This window comes from Cervus elaphus, chromosome 29 (assembly GCF_910594005.1).
Source record: "Cervus elaphus chromosome 29, mCerEla1.1, whole genome shotgun sequence".
NCBI classification, from domain to species: Eukaryota; Metazoa; Chordata; class Mammalia; order Artiodactyla; family Cervidae; genus Cervus; species Cervus elaphus.
Genome location: NC_057843.1, coordinates 44,613,986 through 44,636,532, shown reverse-complemented (window position 1 = coordinate 44,636,532; position 22,547 = coordinate 44,613,986). Strand labels below are relative to the sequence as shown.

At 39.4% G+C, this 22,547-nt stretch overlaps 1 protein-coding gene across 2 annotated transcripts in view; it reads right to left on the bottom strand.

The window, feature by feature from the left end:
• The window catches only part of MAMDC2 (MAM domain containing 2), a 152,718-nt gene that overhangs the window by 21,841 nt on the left and 108,330 nt on the right, over positions 1-22,547 (bottom strand). For both annotated transcript variants that reach the window (XM_043890711.1, XM_043890710.1), the window contains exon 10: positions 1,165-1,258. In XM_043890711.1, the coding sequence (XP_043746646.1) occupies positions 1,165-1,258 (94 nt within the window). The remainder of the gene's footprint in view (positions 1-1,164; positions 1,259-22,547) is intronic.

The window sequence follows — 22,547 nt, the reverse complement described above, 5'->3', positions numbered from 1 at the left end:
GTTGTACCTTCCTACATCTAGATTCTCCAATAAACAACCCATCTTTTCCTTCTCTAGCATGATAATTGTTTTACTTCATTTTATTTTACATACACTACAAGCTAATGAAGGTTCATTCTCTTTTCTATGCCTTGAGTATAGAGATTTTTATCTTGTTTTATGTTGTCCTTGTAGTGCCACACAAATCAAAGGACTACAAACAGTCTTTTAATTAAATAAACATGGAGATTATTCTCCAGTGCCAAATAGATACCACAATATGCCTGCTTGTTAAAGAAATGGATACCTCGTGACTTAGGATGCAGTGGTAATTAATAGATAGATACCAATGATCTGGGTTGAGGTATGCATAATTTTCTCATTAGACATAATGTCCAACACATAGCCATAATATTTGTCACCATCATCAATGCTTGGTCCATTGTTTCATTGTCATTTAATCCACTTAGAAAACATTTATTTTATTATGATTTAGAAATTATATGCTCAGCCTAGTATATGTATATGTATATGTACAATTTCATCAATATAGCTTGAAAATCTGCGTTCAAGTAAGGCAACAACAGTAATCGTAACAAGAGTAATTATCAAAGACGGTATCTGTTTTTAAAGCACTGCTTTGTGCCAGGTCCAAAGCTAGGGAGTTTATATGTGTTATCCTCGCTACTCAAGTAGGTATTACCACCTCTCTTATAGACGAGAATATAGGGGTTAAGTCATGTGCAAAGTCATACATTGTATTTAAGTCATTACTTCTAAATGAGAGAGGCACGGGACAGACTGCTGCTGCTGCTAAGTCGCTTCAGTCGTGTCCAACTCTGTGCGACCCCATAGACGGCAGCCCACAAGGCTCTGCCGTCCCCGGGATTCTCCAGGCAAGAACACTGGAGTGGGTTGCCATTTCCTTCTTCAATGCATGAAAGTGAAAAGTGAAAGTGAAGTTGCTCAGTCGTGTCCGACTCCTAGCGACCCCAAGGACTGCAGCCTACCAGGCTCCTCTGCCCATGGGATTTTCCAGGTAAGAGTACTGGAGTGGGGTGCCATTGCCTTCTCCGAAAGGACAGACTAGGAGAGAGTAAATCTATGTGGTATACTGTTAGACAAACAGGACATGCCATGAATTGGCCAGGGAGACAGAGAAAGCTGAAATGACAGTCATCTTACCTGGAGACAAGCAGCTTCCCAACTCTACTGTAATGTCATCCAAGGCTACTAGACCACAGTCCCACAAACTTTTGCATAGGCTCATGAAAACCACCTGCAATGAAGAAAAATAAAACTATGAGTTCAGTTAACTGAAAATTGGAAACTCTTACATCCTGGGATGTCCATAGCACAATAGGAGTATAGAAGCAAACTACAGGCATGTCTTCATTGTCTGTGAACTACAGACACAGTGGCGTGAGTAATGGTTAACCATTTATATATGAACCGGGAATCACTTATTTTTTTCAGCAGAGTCAAGCTCGCAATGATATAGTGTATACACTAATGCTGAAATTAGTTTGCATTCTTTAAAGAACTGAGAGAGGAAAGCAAGAGGTTAACTGGGTGATAGAGGAAAACCTGTCAGCTTTTAAATATTTTCCCCCAAATAGTCCACAAAGTGCATACAGGGTTGATGGCAGGTCAAGCATTTTTACAAACATTTCTAGTGCAAACACTACTGATTTTTTAGAAGTGACTTTCTTACAACGTGGTTCATTCATCTGGTTAATGAAGTCTCAGTGATTCGCCACCTGAAGACTCAAGTTCCATTTCCAAAGTAAAGATCTACATCCCTGAGTGTTATCACTAATAAAAGCCCTAAATGCAGTTATTTTATCAAGTCAAACATTTTGCATGTGCAGGAAAAATAAATCTCTACAACAAATTATTAAGTTCATTGTGCCAAAAAGAAAGAAAAGTCTTGGATTTCTTAAAACAATTTAAAAGTCTCCTTTTCATATATAGGATGAGCAAAGAGCACTTTTCAAAACATTTTTGTTAGATTTTCACTGCACTTTGCAGTGTACAAAGTTGCTTCACATGTATAACTTAACGTTTAATGAGCACAAAGTCTCTAGTCCATGTTCAGTCCCTCAAATACAAATCTTAATTAAAAAACAAAGAGATACAATGAAAGAGCAACCCAAATTACAAGCAATGAGAACATTTGATTTTTTTAGGTTCTTAAACCTAAAAATCCTAAAAATTTTTTTAGGTTCTTAAACCCTTTTTAGGTTCAGGATGCAATGTCTTCAATTTACCTGTGTTATTAGTAGGATCCCTTTGGTCTTTGATGATCAGAGCCACCAGAATATAGAATTTATTTAAAAAGAAGCTGAAAAAGTCACATGATAGTTTATCACTATGCAAAATATAAAATGTCTTAGCCCAATATCTTCAGAATAACTAATTATAAGATGTGTGAAAGTTTACTGAACTGGATTCATATTACTATAAATTATAAGAAAAAGACAGTTTAGAGATGTAATACATAACTCTGTGTGTGTGTTAGTAGCTCAGTCATGTCTGACTCTTTGCAACCCCATGAACTATAGCCTGCCACACTCCTCCGTCCATGAAATTCTCCAGGCAAGAATACTGGAGTTGGTTGTCATTCCTTTCTCCAGGAGATCTTCCTGACCCAGGGATCGAAGCTGGGTCTTCTGCATTGCAGGCAGACTTTTTACCATCTGAGCCACCAGGGAAGCCCTAATATATAACCATATGTATCAATATTTACAAGGAACAAACTAAAAGGGGTATTTCGGTTTTTTCATTTAACTTTTGTTCATTTTCTTATCTTTATAGATTCTAGAGATGATCTGACTATGTAAAATATATTACTTGCAGGATTTATACATAGGAACTTATTCTCCATTTACAAAGCAGAGGTCTATGTCATCAGCCCTGAGTGCAATTCCATTTTTATCAGTAATTTTTCTTGTTCTATGGGAAGGAATAGGAATCTGCCTCGTAATTTACTGAATTAATTGTGCTGCAGATAAAAATCTTGGCTTTCTTTTCCTTTGGCAGCTTTAAAGTCTATTTTTGACATGAATAGTGAAAAAGCACTTTTTCAAAAAGATTCTGTGGTACTGAAATGATTCACCATGTAAATTATTACCTAAATAAGACTCAAACATATGGCATGTAAACATATCCTAAAGAGGAGAAATGTTATCATGCTTTCACACGTTTACTACACCATTATTTTATAATGACCATAAAACCAAGCAAGCAAGCAAGCAAACAACCCAAGATTTTAAAAACAGAAGAAATACACAAATCATGGTGCTGCAATCTAAAAAACAGGCCATTATTAACTCTCATGATTTGCAAATATGATTTAGTAGTAGAGAATATATTCCTCTCATAATGTTAAGTGATGAAAGCCAGTGATAATATTATTATTATTAATAAAAATTAATAAAATAAAATAATTTAATTTAATTATTTAATAAAATTAAAATAAAATTAGATAAATTACATCTAACTCATCTAAAAATACATAGGAAAAAAACCTTGAAAATTTACTAAATATATAACACTTTTATTAGGTTTGAGAAATTGTGGGTATTGAATAGAATTTCCTTTTAGTTTCTAAACATTCTTTAATTTTGTTATATTTATAATCGAGGAAAAAGAAGGAATCAAGATATCTATAATTAAGTTGTGGAATAATGGGCTACTGTTTTTCAGATTGGCATTGTTTATTATAGTGGCTATGAGGACATGTGGCTATTGAAATTAAAATTAAGTAAAATTAAAAATTTTCTTTCCTTAGGTGTACTAACCACATTTCAAGTACCCAATAGCCACATATAACCAGTGATCAAGTGAGTTGGTCATAGCAGATTTGTAACATTTCCTCATTGCAGAAAGTTCCACAGGATAGTGCTTCCTTTTTGACATTCCAAACAAATTTGTGAACTGTCATAGCGGGTTAAGTGAAATGTTAAAGATATTCTGGACAACAGCAGGCCACTAGGTTATTACTATCTTAGAACTCTTTCCACACTTAGAGTACTGGCCAGACCACTTGTTGTTCTGTCTGATGTCTGACGAAAGATTCACAGTCTGCTACCTACCATATTCAAACTATGGCCTCAAAGCGCAGGTCTGTTTGGCAGCTGTCTATCAGCATTCCAACACACAAAAGAAACCTGACAAGATCACTTGTTTGCTCTAACACATTGGATTTCCACCCTGCTATTAATAGCGAAGATAATGTCAGTTCCTATTTTTGTGCTGCCATCTTTCATTTTGAGGGCTACTTGAGGTGGAGAGGTTATTTTGGGGTAGTTGATGACTGGGTAAGCTGATGACTGGGTCTGGCCGACACAGACAAAGAGAAAGTCAAACATTCTGGTCTGTTCTTAAGAACTCTGTCCTGGGTCCTGTTAAGAATGTGACAAGAAAAAAATTCCCCGTAGTCTAAATTCTTAAGGGGACTGAACTCTTGTTTAATTACAGATCTTAAAAAAAAAAAAGTTTATTTCATTTTAGGCAGCATTTCAAAGCAAACAATACCTCTAAAGAATGGGAAAAAGATCTCAGGCAACTTAAATGTATACTAGTATCTATTTGAAAGAGAAGAGGGACGAAGTAAACTGCCGTCCCTTAGACAGATCTTCTTGATTTTATGCAAACCTCTTAAAAGTTAGGGGAAAATTAGATTTGTGTAAATCAGTTTGTTTTAGTGTACTAAAGGTTCTACTACTTTGGGACTAGTGTTACCTTAAAATTTTTGTTTTGATAGAGAATATTAATTATTGAAAAAACTTAGCTAGACTAATTTTGGAAGGCAAATAGGCAGTGAATGGAGAGCTATAAACACACGTTTGCAAACAAATCATTTTAAATATAATCAAGTAAGGTTAAAAAACATGATTTAACTTACTTTTTATCATACTAAAAATAGACATTATACATGCTCCTTTATCTACAGTAAGGTGTTCCAATCTTAGCACTACTGATGTTTTGGGTCAGATATTTTTTTGTTGTGAGGGATGCCCTGTGCATTGCAGGATGTTAAACATTCCTGGTCTCTACTCACTAGATACCAATATCACTCCCCAAGTCATAACAATAAAAAAATGTCTCCAGACATTTCCAAATGCCCCTTTGGGAATGGGGGGGCCAGGGAAAAATTTTGTCTGGCTGAGAACCACTGGTTAAGGGTAGTAGAAAACTGTGTGGATTATCAAGCCCCATTTGCTAAATTCCTATTAGGTATAGTCCCTATGTGAGGCACTTTGAGATTCGTTACCTCCTTTTGGATTCTCAGTTTCAACCTGTTCATTCTCCCCAGTCCGTTGTTTATATTTTAAAAGTGGACTAGATTGAATTAGTTTGCTCTTCCTCACACCATCAGGTGATAGTTCTAATGAGCATGAAATATCCTTAAGCCCTAGAAACAAAAAGCAAAGGAACAAAACAGCAAGGGAGATGAACTAACTCTCCAGCTGAATAATCATCATCGAGCCGATCAGGGCTTCACTGTTTCAATTTCCTGTTTCAGAAAAATTCAAATTGTCAAAGGGGAATAGAATCTCTTCTTTGTTTTCACTTGTCTTCCTTTCAAAAAAGAAAGATCTACTCCCTCAAAGTAATAGAATGATAAGGAACAGATCTGAAGGGTTAGGGTAACTGAGCAAACTTTCCTCATACTATACAAATTATAATTCTCTTTTAAAGTTACCTTTTTTTTTTCCCCCCCAAGGAGTGGGAACAGTGGGGTGGAGGAAGAGTCTGTACAGACATCCAGCTACAAGGCTGCCTTAGTCAGAGGGGCTAGACTGCTGCTAAACCAGTAAAAGTCCAGAGAAGTTCCTGGTTAAAGCATGAGGGAAAGAAAAAGTAGGGAAACAGATAAGTCAGGAACTTATTTTCTCAAACCAAATCAAGCTGGATTTTTAAAAAATAATTAGGGTTACTAATTTTAACTTTATTAAGTGTCATAGTTTAAGTGATACCCAACACAATGAATAGGATTTTGCTGAGGGAGGGAAGAAATGAAGCTTTGCAGGGAACTGTGGAATATATAACCACAAACTTTTGTTGTGTAGTTTAAAAAATATGGTTAGTATTAAACAGCTCAACATTAGCTGAATTGACTGGTTTTTCACTGTCTTTTAAAGTACCAGGTTGGCCAAAAAGTTTGTTTGGGATTTTCTGGAAAATCCTCAATGAACTTGTTGGCCAACCCAATAGTTTCATGGCCTTCTGGAGATACATGGTTGGCCAGATTGCTGGGTTAATCTACCACCTACTTTACCAATTGAAGAGCCCAAATTGGGCCTATAATGAGAATGTAAATGATAGTTTCCAGAAATGGCCTCCTATCTTCACATAAAAACATTTCAATCCTACGCCAACAATACCATAAAATATTCAAGTTCACAAAACAAACTTAGGTTGTTTTAAGTGGTAGACCTCAATAATTTACCAGAGGGTTTGATTCTGGGTTAAATTTAACTTCTCTTCTGATGAAGTTTGAAGTCTTTTGGAATCACTTGCACAGATAAATGTGGAAATGGTGACTACAGAGTTGGTAGAATAATTATTCACTAAATTACTATAATCTAGTCAGTGAAGTTCTAGAGCCCTTCATTAAGATGGTATTGACACAACTGTAGGATATACTATACTGTATAATGCAACTGCTTTCATTTAACAGTTTGACAATAAGTTGTGAGAGAATTTAAAAAATAAAAAATAACAAAGCAAAACAAAAATTCTGACATTAGACACTTGGCTAAAAGGATGGAATTTTCACAGATCCCTAAGGACAGATTGAGTGGAGCTTTATCGAGAAAAATGAGTGTAAGACTTTAATATTTTTAGAATCCCAGCCATGTTTGGGGAAATAGTTGCTGAACTGTAATAGCATGCCTCCTGCAGATACTATATTTGGTCTTCAGATCCCACAAAAGGCAGAATGACCATATGTTTTTAAATAAGTCTTTAGCTGACCAACCCTTTTTCTTAAAAGATCCATCTGGTTTTGGTTTTTTCTTTTTTAAAAGACCCATCTGATTTAATTCTGCTCTTGGCTTTCACAAGCAACAAAGGTTGAGCAGCTTCCAGCTTTACCCAGCATGAGTCCTGCTCATGCTTCCGTTCTAGGGTAGAGGGTGCCCTGTGGTAGATTTGCAGACCTGCAGCCAAAGATTTTCACGGCTGTTTGGGTGATAAATACCCACATGATTCAGTTCACTGATTTTAGAAATCGACATTATTTTCAAATCATTTGGTCACAGAAAAGGGACCTCAGAATCAGATGCTTTTTAGAATGAGGAAAAGAGAGACCCTATGATATGAGCTCAAGGCCATCCAATAGCCAGCTGTAGACCTAAGCATGAATATCATACTCTGAATGTCTGACACAGCATATTTCATTATACCAATCAGCTCATTTCCTCCTTTTCACTTTAGGTATTTTAAAATATGATTATGAAAGGCTTGAAACTCCCCAAATAACAGCATAATTAATAGCAGTGGACAAATACGTGTCTGACCAGTATTTAGAACTAGCTTCCTGTCATTTTGCCTTATGTATGTTATAAACAAGTTTTTGGTCACCTGGCACCAGAACCTGAATCTTACATCAGTTGGGACTAAATTTCATGGCTGGTGATTTCTGAAACCTCTCCTTTCCACAGGAGGTGCTCCCTCACCTCAGGGATATCCTTCTCTCTCTTAGCTGATGACCTTATATTTGCTCCACGTGGAAAATTTACTCCACGTGGAAAAAAATGAAGAAAAAAATGCCCTCAACTCCCCACATCTACTCCTTCAATCTTATCTTCATTTGCACTCATTTTCATTTCCTTTCCTTTGTTTTGGAAGCAAGGTCTGTTTGACTCCAAAGTTCATGTTCCTCTTTTTCTGGGACATAAATCCTGTACAATCCTGACAACTAGCATTGGGAGTCTAAATGGAAAATAAACATGAAAAGCCTTTGAAAAAATTAACATCAGACAAAGGAGAGATGGTATCATTTTTAGTGTTTTAAGGGCTAATGCCACACCAAAGTAATGAGGACATAATTACATATAATATTCCTATAAACCTTTCATCATCAGTAAAGGAAATAGGTGTGAATGCCTTCCTCAACATACAATGTGGTTTATCTCCGGTCAATGTTCCGTAGGGAGGACCTCTAGTTAAACACTTCCCTGACCAACATAATGTAAGGACCAATTTGTTTATTATGAATGGAGATCAAAACACAGACCTATTGTGACTACTTGGATGGAGATATAAAATGTCAGTCTTCCCAGAAGACTCAGAGAATGCAATCAACTGCAAAAAAGGTGGAATCTATGTTTTGTCTTGACTCTCAAGGGCTCACCCCTGCTTTGTATGATTTTCTCTGGGTCAGGAGAAGACAGTGACTTTAGCTAATACCCAAATAATGACTTCACTCTGCTTGTATATGAACCATAGAGACAGTTGTGGGTCTAATTTTCATTGATTCTCAGGGCAAAGTGGAGATCCTTGATGCAGAGCTGCAGCTAAAAGCTCATATAATGTTAAGCCTCTTTTAGCTGTGTCACAATTTATTTAACCAACATCTACAATTACGCTAATTTCACAAGCTAGCAAGGGAATGCCCCAAATCCTTCAAGCTAGGCTTCAACAGTACGTGAACAGAGAACTTCCAGATATACAAGCTAAATTTAGAAATGACAGAAGAACCAGATATCAAATTGCCAAAATCCATTTGATTACAGAAAAAGCAAGAGAATTCCAGAAAACGATCTCCTTTTGCTTCATGGACTACACTTAAGTCTTTGACTGTGTGGATCACAGAAAACTATGGAAAATTCTTAAAGAGATGGGAATACCAAGCCACCTTACCTGCCTCCTGAAAAACCTGTATGCAGGTCAAGAAGCAAGTTAGGACCAGACAAAGAACAATGGACTGGCTCCAAATTGGGGAAGGAGTACGTCAAGGCTGCATATTGTCACCTTGCTTATTTAACTTATATTCAGAGTATATCACGCAAAATGACAGGCTGGATGAATCACAAGCTGGAATCAAGATTGCTGGAAGAAACAGCAACAACCTTAGGTATGCAGATGACATTTCTACCCTAATGGCAGAAAGCAAAGAGGAGCTAAAGAGCCTCTTGATGAAGGTGAAAGAGAAGAGTGAAAAAGCTGGCTTAAAACTCAACATTCAAAAAACTAAGATCATGGCATCTGGTCCCATCACTTCATGGCAAATAGATGGGGACAAAATTGAAACAGTAGCAGATTTTCTTTTCCTGGACTCTAAAATTATTGCAGACAGTGACTTCAGCCATGACATTAAAACATGCTTGCTCCTTGGAAGAAAAGCTTTGACAAACCTAGATAGCATATTAAAAAGCAGAGACGTAATTTGCCAACAAAGGTCCATCTAGTCAAAGCTGTGGTTTTTCCAGTAGTCGGGTATGGATGTGAGAGGTGGACCATAAAGAAGGCTGTGCTGTGCTGCGCTTAGTTGCTCAGTCAAGTCTGACTCTTTGTGACCCCATGGACTGCAGCCCCCTAGGGTCCTCTGTCCATGGAGATTCTCCAGGCAAGAATACTGGAGTGAGTTGCCATACCTCCTCCAGGGGATCTTCCCAACCCAGGTCTCCCACATTGCAGGCAGATTCTTTACCAGCTGAGCCAGGAGGGAAGCCCAAGAATACCAGAGTGGGTAGCCTATCCCTTCTCCAGTGGATCTTCCTGACCCAGGAATCAAACTGGGGTCTCCTACATTGCAGGTGGATTCTTTATCAGCTGAGCTACAGGGAAGCCCAAAGAAGACTGAGCACCAAAGAACTGCTTTTGAACTGTGATGCTGGAGAAGACTTTTAAACATCCCTTGGACAGCAAAGAGATCAAGCCACTCAATTATAAGGGAAATCAATCCTGAATATTCATTAGAAGGGCTGATGCTGAAACTGAAGCTCCAATAATTTGGCCACCTGATGTGATGAGCCAATGCATTGGAAAAGACTCTGATGCTGGAAAAGACAGAGGGAAGGAAGAGAAGGAAGTGACAGAGGATGAGATGGTTGAATAGCATCACTGACTCAATGGACATGAGTTTGAGCAAACTCCAGAAGATAGTGAAGGACAGGGAAGCCTGGTGTACTGCAGTCCTTGGGATCACAAGGAATCAGACATGATTCAGTGACTCCACAACAACTGATAGATGGGCTTCCCTGGTAGCTTAGTTGGTAAAGAATTCACCTGCAATGCAGGAGACCTAAGTTTGATTACTGGGCTGGGAAGATCCTCTGGAGAGGGAAATGGCACCCACTCCAGTTCTCTTGCCTGGGAAATCCCATGGACAGAGGAACCTGGAGGGCTAAAGTCCATGGAGTCTCAAGCACAACAGCTGGACATGACTGAGCGACTAAACCACCACTACCATGCACTACATAGCAGTTTCCAGTTTCTCAGTATTAGTAACAGGGCTTGGTAAAGGTGGTAGGTAAATCTTTGTACATAACTATGATCATTTCCTTATGATAAATTCCTAGAAGTAGAATTGTTATGTCCAAAAGTTTGCATAATTGGGGTCTTTCTTTTGATACATATAATTTAATTATCATCTAGTAATATTATATTGAGCTTCCCAGGTGGCTCAGTGGTAAACCACCTACCAATTCAGGAGTCGCAGGTTTGATTCCTGGGTCAGAAGATCCCCTGGAGGAGGAAATGGCAACCCATTCCAGTATTCTTGCCTGGAAAATCCCATGGACAGAAGAGCCTGGTGGGCTACGTCCATGGGGTCACAAAGAGTGGGAATGTCTTAGTGACTGAACAATATTACATCAATTTACCATCACACTAGAGCTTATGAGAATTCTTATTTCCTTGAATTCTCACCTCTCTATGGCAATACTTTATGTATCATATACTTAAATATATGGGATCCCCTGGTGGCTCAGATAGTAAAGAATCTGTCTGCAATGTGGGAGACGTGGGTTCAATCCCTGAATTATGTAGCTAAATATATAAATATTTAATACATCTATAACTCATATATTATATACATATATTTTGGGGCCTAAATGAAAGATCAATTTTTTAATTGATAAATTGAACAGTATGAATATGATTGCAGCTATTAATACAAATATGCTTCTTCAAAGATATTATATTTTAAAAACATCTTTATCCATTTGATGGACAAATGTGCTGTTTTGCTATTTTTCAGATTTCTTTGGTTATAAATGAAGTCGGACATGTTTGCATATTTATTTTCCAGTAATAGCCCTTTTCTTCTGATTTGCCTGTATATATTCATTGCCCACTTTCCTATTGCTTAGTTCATCTTTTGCTTTTTGATTTATTAGAGTAAATTGAAATCTTAAACATATTAGGAGTTTGTCATATATGTTGAAAACTTTTTTGTCTGGCCTGACATTTGCCTTTCAGACGATAATGTTTATTAGGCAATCCTTACTTGGAGAAAGAAATTAAAGGAGAACTAAGAAATTAAGGGAGTACTTTAAGGCTGTATATTGTCACCCTGCTTATTTAACTTACATGCAGAGTACATCATGAGAAACGCTGGGCTGGATGAAGCACAAGCCAGAATCAAGATTGCCAGGAGAAATATCAGTAACCTCAGAGGTGCAGATGACACCACCCTTATGGCAGAAAGTGAAGAAGAACTAAAGAGCCTCTTGATGAAAGTGAAAGAGGAGAGTGAAAAAGTTGGCTTAAAACTCAACATTCAGAAAACGAAGATTATGGCATTTGGTCCCATCACTTCATGATAAACAGATGGGGAAACAATGGAAACAGTAACAGACTTTATTTTTTGGGCTCCAAAATCACTGCAGATGGTGACTGCAGCCATAAAATTAAAAGACACTTGCTCCTTGGAAGAAAAGTTATGACCAACCTAGACAGCATATTAAAAAGCAGAGACAGTACTTTGCCAACAAAGGTCTATCTAGTCAAACCTGTGGTTTTTCCAACAGTCATGTATGGATGTGAGAGTTGGACTATAAATAAAACTGAGCGCTGAAGAATTTTGAACTGTGGTGTTGGAGAAGACTCTTGAGAGTCCCTTGGACTGCAAGGAGATCCAACCAGTCCATCCTAAAGGAAATGAGTCCTGAATATTCATTGGAAGGACTGATGCTAAAGTTGAAACTCCAAAACTATGGCCACTTGATGCGAAGAGCTGACTCCTTTGAAAAGGCCCTGATTCTGGGAAAGATTGAAGGCAGGAGGAGAAGGGGACGATAGAGGATGATGACTGGATGGCATCATCGACTCAATGAACATGAGTGTGAGCAAACTCCGGGAGTTGGTAATGGACAGGGAGGCCTCCTGGTGTGCTGCAGTCCATGGCGTCACAAAGAGTTGTACATGACTGAGCAACTGAACTGAATTGACTGAAAATACTTGAGAAAAGATTTGCTAAAAATCCACCCATTATGAAATACCAGATTAGGAATTTGGAAGCATGGAGGGAGGTAGTGTTTTTAGGCTCATAAACAACCTTTGAAATAAATGTTTGCCTAAATTAAGCTTATTAATAAGACTATGTGGAAAGAATATCTCAGATATTTCCCTGTTGCTGGAAGGATGAACATGGTAATCCAGCAATATTCCATGAAATTAATTCCTTGGGAAAGTCATGTAAGAATGCACTGGCATGAACATCACCCTCATGTAAGCTGTGTTAGCAACTACCAGTTGTCCTAGTCAGTCTTTCCAGTCATTCCCCTATAAACTGATATGAAACACAGAAGCCCAATAACAAATATCTGAAGGGAAATTAAAGAGAAGGAAAACCAGAGTAGATCAACTCTGCCTTACTCATATTTAAAGTAATTTATAATTCCTGTACTGACAGCTGACACTGAGTTTTGCTTGGAAAAACTCAACAGTAGGCTCCTTTCCCGTACTTAGCTCCTCTACCCAATTTCACATTAAAACTTATTCCACTTGACAGTATAATTTTCCTGGCTCTGTAATATGGAACTACCTTAATCTGTTCTAAAATGTGTTGATTATCTTGTCAGAAATTAACGATCTTGCTATTTCTACTTTGCACTCAGCTGCCCTGCTTTAATTATGCTGGAACATTAATATCCTGGAGCAGCCATTTCTCAGTGTTCCCAGACATCAAGAAATATGATAGGAAATTTATCTTTTCTCATATATCTTGTCTACACATTGGCTTTCTAGTTCCTTAGTCCCTTTATAGCAGGGTGTCTTGTTATTAAATATGCACCTAAATCTCTTCAGAAATTTACTAGACCTGCTCTTCTATCTGAGTGAACTTGCTAAGTGTCATCTTTAAAAATTTCAGAACCCTAGATATTTTATATCTAGTGGCATTTCCATTATTGAAGGGCAAAGTGAAAAGGAAGATTTTAAAAGCAGAAATCCAAATCACAGACTTAAATTTCATTGATGTTTTGCTGAAACAAAAAGATTATTGTGAGAGGAAATAAACAGAGAAAGCTATGCACAAGGACGGTGCTACACGATATTAAAAAACATTGTTTTACACTAAGATGCTTTAAATATCTTAATGAAGGTAGGAGAGACTTAGCAGACATCAGGAAACATGTTTTCATTTCATAGAGAGGTGACATGACATTCTGATTTGCCAAGTGCATGCATGCGTGCTCAGCTGCTCAGTCATGTCCAACTCTTTTGTGAACCCCAAGGACCAGAGTCAGCCAGCCCCCTCCTTCCAGGGGATTTTTCAGGCAAGAATACTGTAGTGGGTTGCCATTTCCTCCCCTAGGGGATCTTCCCAACCCAGGGATGGAAACCACCTCTCCTGCACATCTCCAGCATTGGCAGATCCCTTACCATCTGAGCCACCTGGGAAGCCTCCTGATTTATCACAACTTGAAGCCAAGTCTTCCTATTTCTGACTGGGATCTTTTATTTGTATAATATCAACCTAACAAAACACAAATTAATGACTTATACAAGATTCAAAGAGGAAGGGACTCTTGAGATGGACTTTGAGAGAAAGGTGATTTTCTCAGGTTGGTTCCTGCAGCATGATCAATGAAAAATATTTGCTATTGATAAATCAAAATTCTCCAAGCTAGGCTTCACCAGGACATAAACTGAGAACTTCCAGATGTTTAAGCTGGATTCAGGAAAGGCAGAAGAATCAGAAATCAAATTGCCAACATCCATCAGATCATAGAAAAAGCAAGAGAATTCCAGAGAAACATCTACTTCTGCTTCATTGACTAAGCTAAAGCCTTTTACTGTGTGGATCACAACAAACTGTGGAAAATTCTTAAAGAGATGGGAATATCAGACCACCTTACCTGCCTCCTGAGAAATCTGTATGCCAGTCAAGAACCAATAGCTAGAACCAGACATGGAACAACAGACTGGTTCCAAATTGGGAAAGGAGTACATCAAGGCTGTATATTGGTCACCTTACTTATTTAACTTGTACGCAGAGTACATCATGTGAAATGCTGGGCTGGATGAAGCACAAGCCAGAATCAAGATTGCTAGGGGGAAATATCAATAATCTCAGATATGCAGATGACATCACACTTACGGCAGACAGTGAAGAGGAATTAAAGAACCTATTGATGAAAGTGAAAGAGAGTGAAAAAGTGGGTTTAAAACTCAACATTCAAAAACTGAAGATAATGGCATCCAGTTCCATCACTTCATGGCAAATAGATGGGGAAACAGTGGGAATAGTGGCTGACTTTATTTTCTTGGGCTCCAAAATCACTGCAGAGTGACTGCAGCCATGAAATAAAAGATGCTTGCTCCTTGGAAGAAAAGTTATGACCAACCTAGACAGCATATTAAAAAGCAGAGACAGTACTTTGCCAACAGAGGTCTATCTAGTCAAGGCTATGGTTTTTCCAGTAGTCATGCACAGACGTGAGAGTTGGACAGTAAAGAAAGCTGAGCGCCGAAGAATTGATGCTTTTGAACTGTGGTGTTTGAGGAGACTCTTGAGAGTCCCTTGGACTGCAAGGAGATCCAACCAGTCCGTCCTAGAGAAAATCAGTCCTGAATATTCATCAGAAGGACTGATGCTAAAGCTCCAATACTTTGGTCACCTGATGCGAAGAACTGACTCATTGGAAAAGACCCTGATGCTGGGAAAGATTGAAGGCAGGGGGAGAAGGGGATGACAGAGGATGAGATGGTTGGATGGAGTCTCTGACTTGATGGACATGAGTTTGAGCAAACTCCAGGAGTTGGTGATGGACAGGGAGGCCTGGCATGCTGCAGTCCATGGGGTCACAAAGAATTGGACATGACTGAGCAACTGAACTGAAATCCTTTGAGGAAGCAGTGGGGGAGTAAGGCAAGGATTTGAAGAATGAGAAACTGCACTGGATCCTAGACAGTGATTGAAAACACTTTCCAAAGAGTTTGAAGACTAAAGGGATAGGATAGGGTGACAACTTAAATGGATAAAAAGGTGAAAGGAAGGTTTGCTGTTCATTTGTATGATCAATATTTGCTGGCAGTATGCACAGGACTAATGAAATTAATTAAAGATTTATGAGAGAGAGAAAAATTTATGAAATAAGGGTGGCAGGATGGTGAAATCAAATAAATGACTGGTTGGTTTTGAATGAGAAACCAACTGTCAGAGTCAAAGAGACGCAGGTGAGGATTTGGAGAGAAACGAAATTGAAGGGGCTTGTTCTCAATGGCTTCCTTCATTCTTTTGGGAGATGAACCCATGAGGTCACATCCTAAGAATGAGGCAGAGAAAATCAAGTTGGAGACTTGTGACTGAAATGGATCTGAATATTTGGGGTAAGGAATGAGAAAGGAAGTCAGTGAGAGATGATCTGAGTAAAAGACTTTCCCAGCAGCTTGGATCCAGTAGCATAGAGGGGACAGAGGAAACTAATCTTATTTTCTCCAGTTGTGCTGAAAAGCTCAGGGCAAAGAAGATGAAAATAGTTGCTGAGGTTCCCAGGGGTTCAGAGGACCAAGGAGGAAGAAGCCAGAGGACCTGTGGAAAGGAAGATTATGATGTGGAGGTGAGTGCTCCATGGACCACAGCACAGAATGGAGGCTGGAGAAACTGTGTTGGGAGACAGGAAAAGGATCAGGAAAATCGAGAGGGCTGGGAAAAACCTCATCTCAGTCTTTGGGAATAGGGAAATGGCATGATGTAAGTTGTTCCAAAGAAAAGAGTTACAGCTTTTGGTCTTAATAAAAATCATCATAAAAAGCCTCAAACCAGATTCAGCATATATGTGTCTGTGTGTATCCTTATATCTACTCCAGCAGGTTATTCCTGCTCTTAACTGTTCATATTCAAATTCTTTGCAGGACCCATGGCACTGGGCTATAAGAGATTATGGTTTACATGATTCAAAGGCAGAAATAGTTAATTTTCCTTCTTCCTGTGATTGATTTACATTGTTCTCCCTTGCCATCAACACATTTTCCTTGAAAGCTCAGTACCCTTTGAGTACCCACTTTGTTCTAGAAATTGTGTTACATTAGAAATAAAAAATAAATAAATAAGATATAGGTCTCTGTTCTCCAGAAGCTTACAGTCTGATGTAAGCTAATGAAGATAGGTAAGGAGATAATTTCAGTACAACGCATGATGCTAGGATAGTTCAGTTCAGTTCAGTTGCTCAGTCGTGTCTGACTCTTTGCGACCCCATGAACTGCAGCACGCCAGGCCTCCCTGTCCATCTCCAACTCCCAGAGTTTACTCAAATTCATGTCCATTGAGTTGGTGATGCCATCCAACCATCTCATCCTCTGTCATCCCCTTCTGATCCTGCCTTCAATCTTTCCCAGCATCAGGGTCTTTTCCAATGAGTCACTTCTTCACATCAGGTGGCCAAAGTATTGGAGTTTCAGCTTCAGCATCAGTCCTTCCAGAGAATATTCAGGACTGATTTCCTTTAGGATGGACTGGTTGGATCTCCCTTGCAGTCCAAGGGACTCTCAAGAGTCTTCTCCAACACCACAGTTCAAAAGATAGAATAGTAGGATTTCATTAAAAGGGGCTACACAGGACAAGGGGTCTATGTCAAATACTCTGAGAAAACTGCCACCTTACACAAGGTTAAACAGGGTTCTTTAATGTAGAACTTACCAGAGTTTCTAACATGTTACTGTGCAGGGCAAACCTTCCTATGTGTATGTGGAAGAGTAGAGACCTAGCATGCAAAATTTCTCCAACTCATTTGACCACATAACCTGTTTTCAGTAGAACAACTCAAGGGATTTGTACTCCATAGGACATACTCTGAGAAGTGCTGACTTATGGAAGCACTTTGAGACCCCAAAGTGACTCTTTGTGACCCCATGGACTATACAGTCCATGGAATTCTCCAGGCCAGAATACTGGAGTGGGTAGCCTTTTCTTTCTTCAGGGCATCTTCCCAACCCAGGGATCGAGCCCAGATCTCCTGCATTGCAGGTGGATTCTTTACCAGCTGAGCCTCAAGGAAAGCCCAACAATACTGGAGTGGGTAGCCTATCCCTTCTCCAGGACATCTTCCTAACCCAGGGATTGAACTCAGGTCTCCTGCATTGCAGGCAGATTCTTTACCAGCTGAGCCACAAGGGAAGCCCAACAGTACTAGAGTGGGTACCCTATTCCTTCTCCAGTGGGTCTTCCTGACCCAGGAATTGAACTGGGGTCTCCTGCATTGCAGGTGGATTCTTTACCAACTGAGCTATCAGGGAAGCCCACTGATATAAGCTTCTTGCTTGGTTAAAAAAAATGTATATTTTTTCAAACTGGCTATATGGAGGTTTTCTCTATATTCATAAATGACTTTTGAAGTTTGTTCTTTAATCTTGCAACAGAATAAAGATGTAGATTTAGAAGGGTTTACCATGCAGATGTTAATGACTACTGAGCTAATCATTAAGCCAGAGCCAGATGAAAGAGTATGTCTGGTCATGCTTTCATTTATGGGCCATTTAACATTTTTTTTCAAAAGAAACATTTAATGAGCATGATACTGAGTTCCTTCCAGTGCCTCTAATTAACAGACCACTTAATGATTTTTGTTAAAGGGAAAATTCGTTTCAAGTCAAAAGACATTGCAGGACCTAACATAGGTTCTTTAGTGACCAAGCATAATGTCAGCCCAAGGATTTGAAAATAAAGGCTAGTATTTGTGCTTCATCATTACAGACTTTCTGACAATGACTCTAGTCTCTCCTGACATTTGGCTTTCAAGAAAAGCATTCTGGAGTGAAGCGTTCCCTCTCCTCATGACTATCTCTGGTGTGTGAAAGCCTCAATGTAAGTCTTGATTACCTGCTCTATATTTAGTAATGTGTTGAGGACAAACAGATCAAGAAAACCCATTTCATAGAACTTCTCTGGTGGTCCAGTGGTTAAGAATCTGCCTTGCAATGCAGGGGACTTGGGTTAGATCCCTGGTCCAGGACTAAGATCCCACATGCTGTACAGTAACTATGCCCAAGTGCCACAATGAAAGATCCTGCATGACAGAACAAAGATCCCACAAAGGCCCAAAGCAGCCAAATAAATACATTTTAAAAAAAGGAAAAAAAAACATTTCATGATTCATGCTTTTTCAAAATGTTTCTAAAACGTTAACAAATATATTAGTTGATGATTATGTAAGCATAACAGTCTGGTACTATCAAAATGAAGATTTAACTTGGACCTGATTTTTAATTTAAAGAAAAGTTAAGGTGCAGAATTAGTCATGTACTAAAGAGATGGTGCCTATGAATCCTTATGAGAATCAGGACCTAGAAAAAAATATCCTGTAGTCTCTTTGTTCAAAAGAGACTAAAGAATTCTTTCTCTTCCCTCTCACTCTTGCTCTCTCTCCAGCTACATTTAATCAATGCCAATTACGCACCCGGTGCTAAGCTACCATAAGCCTATGAGGTAGGTACTACTAATATACCGATTTTGTATATGAAGAAAAGCAAGGCTCAGAGAGACTCACAAAACTAGCCCCAAGTATAAAGGCATAAAAGCCACAGAATCCAAGTCTCAGGCATGATGCCATTCTTCCCTCTGCCCCACAGATCTCCTTTGTCTGTGTTGAACCACCTTGAATTTTGACCTTAGGAGCCAAAATTTTGACCTTGGAGCCTTGAATTTTGGCTCCTTGGAGCCAAAGTAATTTCTAAAATAGAACAACTGAGAATCAATAATAAAGTCCTGGAAATCTTTAGAAGTCTTGAGTTAGGGCTGGTCTCTCCTCACCCGATCCTATATTTTTGACATAGGCCAGAAGAGAGCTAGGGGACATAAAGGTATAGTACAAAAGGCATGGCTTCTGGATTGAAAAAGACTTGGATTTACCTTTCTGCTCTGCCTCTCAGTCACTGTGTGATGTTGAACAAGGTCTTTAATTTTCCTCATCTGTTAAACGGGACTATACAGCCTTCCTTCCTAAGGTGTTGTGGCATCAAATGAAGTAACGCATGTCGAATATTTAGCACAGCTCCTGGCACATGGAAAGCATTCAATGAAAGTTCCTAGTCCTGTTGGCAGTGGTGACATTATACATAATCCATCCATATGGCTATTTGGCTAGAATGATCTCAAGAAAATTCTTACCATTGCTATTATTCTTTAAATAGAAATATTAATATATATTATAGTTTCCTTCAAACATTAGATTATGTAGGGGAGCTAGCAGGGACTTGTTAATCAAATCAACCCATTGTCCTTAAAATGGTCTGGGTAAGAGCAAATGTTGAAATAAAGGTAAAGAAGCATCCAGAGTAGAAGCTACCTGGGAAGGCACAGATGAGGCAACAGGTAGGGAGAACCAAAAGGAAAGGGCAAAAGTCCTGACTTTTTTACAGTTCTGTGCAGGCTGCCCTCACTCACCTCATTTCTAGTCTCACAAGACAACTCACTGAGAGGTGAAAATGATGTTCATGAAAGCAGGTTACACTAAGGAGCAATGTGAAAGGGAGAGATTATTGTTATTATTTTGACTCTGCAGCACAGATACTCAAACATATGTACCAAACATCTCTACCAGTGAAAAATAGGCTAGGTGTATTCAAACTTCATATACAAGGCTTTCAGCCAGGGAACAGTTATGAAAAGGCAGCCACTCACTCTCGGTGAGTTGGGCCCTGACCACTGGCACTTGACTGGCTTCAGGAATGGGGCAGTGAGGACCTGAAGCAGAGGCAGGGAAGGGTTTTCCTCACAACAGTGACGTATGTGAGGTGAACTCTGAGCTTAGGCATCCATTTCTAGTCGGACGTGACCCTGGGTTGGTATAACTTTGACTTCTAGAAGGCCAAGGGCACTAAAAGGAGATACTTCACTTCCCTTACAGGAAAGCTGTGAGAAGTAAATAAAATAAAAGATGATGCCTATGCCCCAAGGCACATTTGGGAGCCTCACCTTCTCCAGCTGCAGAAGAACAGGCCTTCCCCAAGACTGGATGGAAATCCTGAGCACCCAGGATCGCCATACCAGTGGCAAAGGGCAGGCTTCTGACAGTCTGTAGACCATGGATTAAACCCCAGCTCTGTCACTTACCAGCCTTAGAAAGTACACTCTCATTCTTTTACTTACTCATTTTTCAGTGTCATATTTTTATGGGAAAAGAGATGGACAATGAACAAGCAGACAAACAAATGAGATAATTTCAGATGAGGGTGAATGCTATGCACAAAATAAACTAGGTGATATCTTGTAGAATAATCTGGGGATGGAAAAAGCTGTTACAGACCAGGTGGTCAGGCAGTTCCTTTCTAAAAGGAGACACCTGGCCGGGACAGGAGAATGAGGACCATCTTGACGTAGGATAGGTGGGCGAGGGGACTGCAAGCATGATGTCCCCAATGAAGGAAAGGCCTTGGGACTCAGGAGACCGAGAGAAGGCCAGCGTGACCATGGGGACTGTGTGACCATGTGATCATGGGCAGAGCAAAGGAAGGTGAAGTTCGTGAAGGATGCAGGGGCCAGATGGTACAGGGCCTTATGAGCCACAGGAGGGAAAGGGGCTTTATTCTAAAGACCATAGGACAGTTTCTGGCAGGAGAGTGGCCTGATCCTATTTCCATTTCAAGATGATGATTCTGGTAGTTGCATGCGCGTGTAGAGAGCAAGGTGGAAGCAGGAAAACCAGACAGAAAGATACAAAGCAATTTAGGTAAGAAATGATGGTGGCTTAGACTAGGGTGGTGGTTGGGGACACAGAGGTAAACATATCTGAGATGTATTTTGGAGGCACAACTGTAAAGGATTTTGTCTGGAGTACAGTGGCAAGGCAACAGCAAGAATAGGACTATATTAACTTTTTGAAATTTCAGTTTCTTCACTTTTAAATTTATAAAGAGCAGCATGGGGAGTATATTTAACAAACTGTATTGTATATTTGTAAGTCGCTAGGTGAGTAAATCTTAGAAGTTCTTATCACAAGAAAAAATACTCATTAACTATGTGAGGTGATGGATGTTAACTAGATGCACTGTGCTGATCATTTCACAATATATACATATACCAAACCATTACACTGTGCACCTCAAACGAACGTCAATCATACCTCAATTAAGGGAAAAAACCAAGATTGCAAAGTCATTTAAGTGGTAGAATGGAGATTTGAAAACGGACTCCTCAGTCATTTCTTCTAATTGCTGTGCTAACCTGTCTCCAGAATGATGGAGAAGAGGCCTAGGAGGCCCAGGGAACACCAATCTATTTTGAGGAGTGAGCCAGAGAAGGAGTCTGCAGAAGGGAAGTTCAAGCCAGTGACTGAATTAACAAAAGTGTAGGCAGAGGAAACTGGGTGTGCAATGGCCCAAGGTGGAAGAGAGCAGTGTGTTCCGGGAACGGATTGCAGTGTTATTAGAATGGTGGGAGTAAGAGGCGAGGCTAGGGAGGGGCTGATGTCAGAGCGTGTGAGCCTTTTCCCAGAAGAGCAACAGGAAGCCAGAGGGTCATTGAAGGGGAGGCTCCCTCATCACCACTATGCTGCTCCGCAGAGCACAGATCCAAGGAGTCAAAGGTGGATTGTAGGCGGGGCTAGCTCTTAATTTCAATTTTCAGAATCAAGTTAGAAAGCCACAGTTTTCATCCAAGGATGGCCTGGCACCTCTGGGGCCATATGGAAACATGTGGAAATAACTTGGGTTGTTACTGCCATTGCAGATGTCAAAATCCCAATCATGTGAGGTATGGCTGCCCACAGAGGCAGCACTGTCCCTTCCAAATTGCCAAGGGGGCCCATATGGGGAAATCCTGCTATTGGCAAAGCTCAAAGTCTTCACTGCAGGAATAGAAATGTTTTAAGCCAATTCTATGTACAAGCAAATGTATTGAGAGAACTGAGAGGTGGAGAGGGTAAGTGAGGTGAGCGGAAATAGAGGGGTGAAAATGTATTCACCATACATAGTGGAGTGTCATAGGACACGACCTGAAGTTGATGGGAGCAAAAACAGATGGTTAGGTGTATCAGAGTCACAAAGGGAACCAAGAGAAAGTTAAAAATAAAAATACAACTAAAAAATTGTAAGGAGGATAGAGAAAACAAAAGGAAATAGTATAAATAAGCTAAATTTCTTATCTTTATAGAAGGGAGTCAGCAAATACT